Here is an 8,902-nt window from a genome sequence, read left to right as displayed (position 1 = left end):
GTTTCCAGCTGCAATGGTCAGCACACATAGGTCTCACAAGCAAACAAGTATATGACACATGTAAACATAATGTGATTATGTGATATGATGAGGAATTTAGGATGGCTCATCTGCATCCTCCTCAACACAATCATTCAATGGATCCACTCCCACTTCATTGCCGTCCTCATACTCAATGTCAAAAGAAGAACAATCAGAGCAGGGCTTCAAGCATCAAGCAGAGCAGGACAGCAGGCAGCAGCTCACGATCACGTTATCACATATTTAGGCAAGAAAGCAGAGTAGAGGAGTAGGCAGCAGCTCACGACATCACATATTCGTGGTAAATGCACCTCTATTAACTAAAAGCAGAGCAGGGGAGGAGCACTCCATAGGTAGGGAGCCGCTCATGGCAGTAGGCAGAGGGGGAGCAGGGGATGGACGACCTTTACCTTGTGGTGGATGAGGGGGGGGGGGTAGACCACGTCCGGTCCGACGGCTGAAATGACGAGATCCGACGGTGTGGCATGGGTGGATGCTACTGAAGATGGGGAGAAGGATGAATCCAATGGCAAGGAGCCAATTTAGCTAGGGGGAGAGGAGGAACCGGCATCGACCGCCAGGAGATGTTGAATCAGTGGCGGCGGCGAGCGGGAGCTCCTTCCTGGCGGCACACGCTCAGGAGGAAAGGGGTAGAGAAAAAGAATCTAGGGCATGCCCGGTCTTCTTATATATCTGTCGCTGCAAGCTCGACGCGACGTTCTCCGCGCCTAAGCGGCCGCCTAGCGAGCCCAACCTGCGTAGCCATGTTCACCTACGTGCGCTTAATCGCGCCTAGGATCATCTAGGTGGATTTCCGCCTAATCCTATCGCCTTGGGGGTAGGAGACGCGGTCACCAGGCGCTCACGCTTTTTTAACAGTAAATTTAAAAAACCTATAACTATTTTGACAAATGTTATAAAAAATTACAACTATTTTGATATTTTTTAAAAAAAACTATAACTTTCTCACCATAGATCTATTTGTCATCCTCTGGTAATAAATGGGTTCATACTTGGTTAATCCTTCTATTACATGACATAGAGGATAATATATGGGCCCACTATGAGAAATTGTAGTTTTTTACGATATATATCAAAATAGTTGTAAGTTTTTAAAATGGACACTAAAAATTTTAGTTTTCTGCAACATATATTAAAATAGTTATAGATTTTTAAAATTTATTCTTTTTTTAAACAGTGTGAAAATGACATGAGTAGATTTGTATAAAAATATTTTTATAATAATATTTACTATATTTTATTAATATATTATAATAAAAATTAGCAGTTAAAATTATATTTTAGGACCGTGTCCGTGTCTAAGACCAAACTTATTTTGGACTGAAGAAAATAATTACAGATTCCCGTATTCCGACAGTGAATACGGCAACCACTCGTATACGTCGCCGTAGGCCCTCAGGCACACACATCCACGCATATTCCCTTCCCCTTCTCCTTTCCCTCCCCCTTCCATTTTCCATTCCCCGAAACCAACCCAACCCACCGCCGCCTTCTCCGCCTCGCCGCCGGCGCCATGACCGGCGCGGCGGCTCATGCGGTGGACCCCCGCGGCTCCGCCCCCACCTCCGCCTCCTCACCCCCCGTGTCGGTGGTGGCGGGGGCGGGGGGAGGGGGTTGCGAGCCGGCGCGGAAGGCGGGGCCGGTGACCATGGAGCACGTGCTGCTCGCGCTGCACGAGACGGAGGAGGAGCGGGAGGCGCGGATCCGCGACATGTTCGGCTTCTTCGACGCCGCAGGGCGCGGGCAGCTCGACTACGCGCAGATCGAGGCGGGGCTGGCGGCGCTGCAGGTGCCCGCCGAGTGCAAGTACGCGCGGGAGCTGCTCCGCGCCTGCGACCGCGACCGAGACGGCCGCGTCGGCTACGAGGACTTCCGCCGCTACATGGACGACAAGGAGCTCGAGCTCTACCGCATCTTCCAGGCCATCGACGTCGAGCACAATGGTTGCATCCTCCCCGAGGAGCTCTGGGACGCGCTCGTCAAGGCTGGTATGTGTTTCCTAGGCCACACCTCGCCTCGCCTCCCAGGCCCCCCTCCTTGTGTCTGCCGCCGCGTCGGTGATTTGGTCACCTCAGAGCTGTGCAGCCGCCCGCCGCACGTCGCTGCTCGCGGTGCCCGGATTCTGACGCGTTGTGCGTAATGTAGTTGCTGCGGTGCATTAACTCTTGGTTGTTGTTGGATGCTTGAGATGAGTTAGTACCCAACCGTTGGAGTTTGTTAGGTTTTTGCCTCATTTGGTTTGCTGCGGAGCCAGGGTTTGATTGTTGTGCCTGGTGGAAATTTTCAAATCCAATATACAAGTATAAAATTTACTAAAAGTACAATATAAATATATTAAAAGTTCTCAACATAGTACATTCAATAAATAACTTTGAAATTTGCGAAAAGTATAATATAAATAGTCCAAATATGAAATAAAGTCTTACATAGATATAAGATTAAAAGACTTACTCTAAAATTCTACTTTACGCTTTCTCATGGCCATTAAAGTCTCGATTATGCTATCCTCACTTACCTAGTAGAAATTGACTTGATACCGATACCGCTATGGGAACTTGCAGGACCTGATGCCCATCTACTGTAAGCATTCAGTAGTATCTGTGAGTAGCAGAGAGTCTGAGCTCTAAGCTATTCGTAGAATATGAAAATTTCGAGTAAAATGCTAATCTTCTTTCATTTCCAGCTTGCTTGGGGGTAAGACCATGTACCATTCTTTCATTTCCAGCCTGGTTGGGGTAAGAACATGTACGATCAATTGGCCATCACATTATTCCTGTTGGCTGCGCTTTAACCATTCCTACTTCTACCATATAGAGAATAAATTAAGTTTCCCTTGATATGATGAAAACAACCAAGTCGTATGATGAAGTCCCTTGTGAGCCAGGGGTGCACCATGCACGGCACCCTAACCTGGCTTGACTGGTGGTGCACATGCCCTCCTCCTTTTGTACTGACAGCCCACCATGACATACTGTCTTTCTGAATTACACATTCTTCTTTTTAACTGGTAGTGTGATGCTTCGAGATTCACATATTGATACTTATGAGCTGTGCCAATGCACTGCCTGACTGGAAATCATGATAGTGAAACAAAGTTAAGAAATGCAATTTTATTTAAAGACTTCAAATTAATGAGTATGAATTGTGCCAATGTATCACGCTGACAAGGAACTAAGATAAACCTGGGTATTTCGTGTTATAGTGGCAACTATAGTCTCCGGCCTTTTGTTTGGAAAAGTTTATGGCTTTATACACTGAATATTTAGATAATCTGGTTTTAGTTTCCAACAAGTTGCAGATCAACTCATAAGATTTTTGTTTTTCATTCAGACTGCAGGTTACCTAATGCTAGAGTACTAACTTCATTTACGTACAGTTCATATACTGCAGTATCGCATAAGTTTCAAGGTTTTATTTTCTACAGTGTCTAGATTTCTGCAAATCACCTCGCGTAGTTTGCTTTCTAGCTAGTGCTTTTACTAGACTCTTATATATGAAAACTAGTATGTACTTCCAGGAGTACAAACTAGTTTGTGATCAGGTTATTTGGAGCTTCAATCATATATGTATCTGTAAGCTATCTTACGAGCAATGTCAGTTTGCTTTTTGCAGGTATTGAGATTAATGATGAGGAACTGGCAAGATTTGTTGAGCATGTGGACAAAGACAACAATGGGATTATTACTTTTGAAGAATGGAGGGACTTTCTTTTGCTTTACCCTAATGAAGCAACCATCGAGAACATTTATCATCACTGGGAAAGAGTTTGCCTTGTTGATATAGGTGAACAGGCTGCTATACCAGAAGGCATAAGTAAGCACGTCAGCGCAAGCAAATATCTGATTGCTGGAGGGATTGCTGGTGCAACGTCGCGTACTGCAACTGCACCTCTGGATCGTCTTAAAGTGATCATGCAAGTACAAACAACGCGTACTACAGTCACGCACGCAATTAAAGATATCTGGGCTAAGGGTGGTATGCTGGGATTTTTTAGAGGGAATGGATTGAATGTTGTAAAAGTTGCTCCAGAAAGTGCGATAAGATTTTATGCCTATGAAATGTTAAAAGAATATATAATGGAGCGCAAAGGAGAAAACAAGAGTGAAGTTGGTGCTTCTGAGCGTCTTGTTGCTGGTGGTTTAGCTGGTGCAGTGGCCCAAACAGCAATTTATCCTATAGATTTAGTAAAGACACGTCTACAGACTTATTCGTGTGAGGGTAGTAAAGTTCCTAAAATTGGTGCACTGTCAAGGGATATTTGGATGCATGAAGGTCCTCGTGCATTTTATAGAGGTCTTGTTCCATCTTTGCTTGGTATTGTGCCTTATGCTGGAATTGATCTTGCTGTATATGAGACATTGAAAGATGTGTCAAAGACATATATACTGAAGGACAGTGGTAAACCCTTGCTCAGTGTTTGTTAGTGTTTCCACCGTTTTTCAACTTTATGTTTCTTGACTCTTGAATGTTGCTATGGTCATGTAGATCCTGGTCCTCTAGTACAATTGGGCTGTGGGACTGTCTCTGGAGCTCTAGGAGCGACATGTGTTTACCCTCTACAGGTTATCAGAACAAGGTAAGAAATTTATAATTGTACGATTTGAAAACCTCTCATTCCCTCTCAAGTCTCAACCATATTTCTAAATATATGTAGACTGCAAGCTCAACAAGCCAATTCGGAATCTGCCTATAGAGGAATGTCTGATGTATTCTGGAGAACCCTACAGCATGAGGGTATTTCTGGATTCTACAAAGGAATTCTACCAAATCTCCTTAAAGTGGTGCCTGCTGCAAGTATTACCTATCTAGTGTATGAGGCGATGAAGAAAAATCTCTCTCTTGATTAAATTCTGGAGTTGTTTTTCAAAAATCAGCCATCATTATTGACATGGCTGACCGTAGAGATAATGACGACACATGAATTTACTGGTTGAATAGTTCCTTTTTGAAGTTAAAGATGGTGCATTCAGTATAGAACTGGAAGCTATGGTGGCATTTTCCTCCTAATTTTGATTCAGCAGAAATGAAGTGATAATCATGAGATCATCGAGGCACCCATGCTTGGCATACTGGTATCAATCTTACTTGTTGATTCATACTACTGCCGTTACACTTGATATGCCTTTTTGTCTTCCATCCTAGTCTTTTTGCATAAATAACTACCTTTTGAACTTAGTACTTAGTGTAGGTTTCTTTCTTACAATGAGGGATTTATATTGTGAACTGCTGCACCTATCTGGGATTCAAAGTGAAGAAATTTAGATTATGTTTAAGCAATACCTCATTTCTAGGAACTAGAGCTAATGGTTTCTTTGGGAGCATTTATACTAACTATGAGCATATATAAGCTTGTATGCTGATGACTTTCTGTCTTCCTTCTTAGATTATCTGTGTATACCTCCTATTGTTGATATAGAGATGGTTAAAGAACACCAGTGGTAGCTGGCTGCAAAATGTTGCCTTAGTTTGGTGTACAGTTTAACAATGCTAATACAGATTGCAATTCTCCATAACACTTTACTTCTAGTGGCACAATCTCTTACATAGTGTTTGGTATGAAGAACTAGATGGTGAATGGCCTGTTGATCCCAACTCCAAACTTAACCTATTGTTTGGTTTTTGAAATGGAATGAGTTGGTGGCATGGCCAAGTCATTCCTCATGACAATTAGGTATATGGAAAATGACAGATTGCATCATGCCACCAAATTATCGGATTGTCTCAGGGTCCACCAATCCGTCCTAGGATTCCTCAAACTTTATTACTAATTTAATTGTGATAGTAAATGTGTATTGAGAGAAGCAAATTAAAGAAGATGAATATTCAGTTCTTGGAGATTGTTATTTATCCTAATTATTTCTGGTATATTATTCATAAAAAATGTATATAGTATGAGATGTTGTTTAAAGAGCAAATGACCCTTCCCCTATATAACAGTTTGGTATGAGTATCACAAATTGCATTTATTCTATCGGAAATATCAAAGACCTACACTCTTAAGAACTAGTTTCAAAGAACCAATCTATTTGTATTGTTGCCCAAACGTTAAAAAACTACACTTCCATCACACGACCTATGTGACAGGCCTGGCCCACTTGACAGGAACACATAACTTTATGCTACTGTTTTGGCGGTGCACTATTATGCGTTGCAGCATTTGGATGACAATTTGCAAGCATGACTTCTTTCCTCCCAATCCTGTCGACCAAACCATCATACAAGTGTATGACATGGCGTGCCATGTCATGTCATGTGTAGCAAGTTACTCTGTGCCATACAATGGTGTTAGGATGGATTGTCTCACTATCGAGGGGCCACACTTTTCAGTACTGTTTCAGCACTAAAAACGTAGTTTTTTCAAAGTTGGGCCAACAAAAAATTTGGTTCTTTGAAACAAGTTCTTAAAAGTGTATTTTTTATATATTTTGGGAAGAAAAAGTGTAGTTTTATAAAATTTATTCGTTTAATATTAGATGTGTTGAGCCTTTGTGATAAGGACAAGTTGTTTAGATCGGATATTAATGGCCAAAATCAGATTGAGTTGACTGCTGTCAGGTTTAGATTGAATGTTTATGTTGGATTTGCCTCAGAAAAATGTGCATCAGATTTATTCAATTGCTGTGCTGCTGTAGCCAAATTTCCCCTTGCACAGAACATTATGCAGCTAGTTGATTTGGGATTTTTTTTTTGTCTTGACTGGAATTTGAAAACCTGCTAGAATCGTTGGTGTTTGGAAATATATGATATCTTTCTCAATTTTAGAGTGAGCAAGGTTGGTTGCTGATGATTTACGGATACATAACTACAACCTGATCTCAGTACATGAACCATAGAAGCTCATTATTTACAGATGATTTACCGATACACAACTACTACCTGATCTCAGTACATGAACCATAGAAGCTCATTATTTACATTGGAGCAAAGAATTCTGAACAGTAATCTGGACAAGGGATGCTGTTCTTTGACACCAACAGTGCTGAGTGTGAGATCTGACACTAGGGATCAAGCTAGATGTACTGCCTTTCTAAACTGAGGCAATGTAGTATCAACTGCTAAGTCATTAACCACTCTGAATGAGGAAACACTATTGGTCTGAAGACATTAGCTAACTGAGTTTCGGCTTGTAGTCAAACTTTGTTATCAGATACTTATTACCCTGTCTTCATTCTGTCCCTGGAAGGTTTATGCTCACACTGTATTTTATGTACAATGGTGTTGTATAGTGGAAGAGGAAATGGAATAATGTGGAGTTGGTCTGTAGATGCCTTGCTGATAGTCTTGTACTGTGCTTTACTTCGAAGAAAGTAGTACAGTATGAAGTATGCTCAGAGTTGAACAAATTTAGCTTATCACTAGTATCCCATCCATATATCACTTTTGCACCTTATAACAAATCTAGCTTACCTTCCATTGGGTAAAGAAAGATACAGTTGGTTCTTCCCAGTTGTCAAGTTCTAACCATATTGTAGGAGCTAAAATATTCAATTATCTCTATAAAGTACATATGTAGTGCCTTCGAGCAGGCATCTGGTGGTTTTTGCATTGATCTACCATGATGTAATTCTGTCTCACCACGGGCTAATACTCTTGATTGGCTGCGTCTGCTTTGTATCGCCATGTCCTTTGTGTCCTAATGCAGTCTTGCCTCGGAAGTACTTGTAGCTTCTAATCAATTACTATACAGTACAACACTTGTTGTCTCTGTATCTTGTCATCTCTAACAAAAAACCAGCAGTTTATAGATATTTGACCAAAAGCATAAATCTGTGCATATATTTGTTTTATGTTATCTTTCTTTTGGTGCTTGGTGATTTTCTCACTTTCATATGTATATTAATGACAGAAAAAGGATTGTGTTTTTTCTTTGGCTTGATTGATTTGAACTTGGTAATGCTTAAAATTTGACAGTAGTTCTTCTAATCATTCCTATTGTCAATTATTTGAATCCCCTTGAGCTACATTATCATTGTAACTCATGACTTGCTGCCCTGGATAGTATTCTAGATAAAAAAAGGGGGGTTGCTGACTGGATAAACTCTTCAGTTATTTTCATACTCATTTTCTTGGACGTCTCACTTGATTTGGATAACTTCTCTGCATGATTTTAACCCATGACTCATTTCCTTCATTTCTGATATTTCAGTTAAATGGCACCATTGGCACTGAGTAGCTGTTCATCATGAATTCCTGAAGGCGTATTTTACCCCCTTAATGGGGTGAGTTTTGTTAGTGAAACTGTAACACACAGGAAAATTCTCTCCTAACTTAATTTCGATTCCTTGTGCTCCTGAACTCAGACTGGAGCTGTGACCTTTACTGACCGCAAAATTGCCCTGTAGAAAGGGTGCTGGTTATACATGTATGTATTTCCATGGCGACTCGGCACAAGTCAATGCCTACTGTATGTAATGATCCGCCCTTATCGTCAATCTAGCTTCCTTATGGTTACCCATTTCCCCTGTTGCATTGCGTACATTTGCATCGCTAACGCAAATGACCTTGAAAGCTCAAGTAATGTAACACCAAAATTGAAATACTCACAAGGTGTGCCAGTGTCTATATATGTGTTTAGCGAAAGTTTCTTTCGGAGGTAAGCAAGCTTGGTGTATGCAGCTGGTTGATGCATCCGTACAGGTTGGATTGCCACATACAAGAATCCGTAGTTGCTGCATTGGCATTTCCAGAAGCACAGAGTCAGATACTGTTTGTTTGGGTTTTTGTTGTTTTTTCGCTTTTCAGAAGCTAGAAGTTTAAACAAACAGTTTATTTTTGCTGATTTTTTACTATGTATTTAGAAGCAAAAATAATTTTTACTACTTCAGACTAAAAATAAGTGTAGATGTACTTTCTCTAATAA

General features: G+C 41.1%; 1 protein-coding gene across 1 annotated transcript; it reads left to right on the top strand.

Annotated features, from left to right (window-relative positions):
- Positions 1 to 1,448: 1,448 nt before the first annotated feature.
- On the top strand, positions 1,449 to 8,602 carry LOC133883459 (calcium-dependent mitochondrial ATP-magnesium/phosphate carrier protein 2-like). Its single transcript, XM_062322789.1, has 5 exons — positions 1,449 to 2,030; positions 3,655 to 4,440; positions 4,528 to 4,618; positions 4,697 to 5,114; positions 8,189 to 8,602. Exons 1-4 carry the CDS (start codon positions 1,556 to 1,558, stop codon positions 4,887 to 4,889), a joined length of 1,545 nt encoding a protein of 514 aa, XP_062178773.1. The 5' UTR covers positions 1,449 to 1,555; the 3' UTR covers positions 4,890 to 5,114; positions 8,189 to 8,602.
- Positions 8,603 to 8,902: the final 300 nt, after the last annotated feature.

Source organism: Phragmites australis, chromosome 10 (genome assembly GCF_958298935.1).
Source record: "Phragmites australis chromosome 10, lpPhrAust1.1, whole genome shotgun sequence".
Lineage (NCBI taxonomy): Eukaryota > Viridiplantae > Streptophyta > Magnoliopsida > Poales > Poaceae > Phragmites > Phragmites australis.
This window is presented reverse-complemented; position numbering and strand designations above follow the sequence as displayed.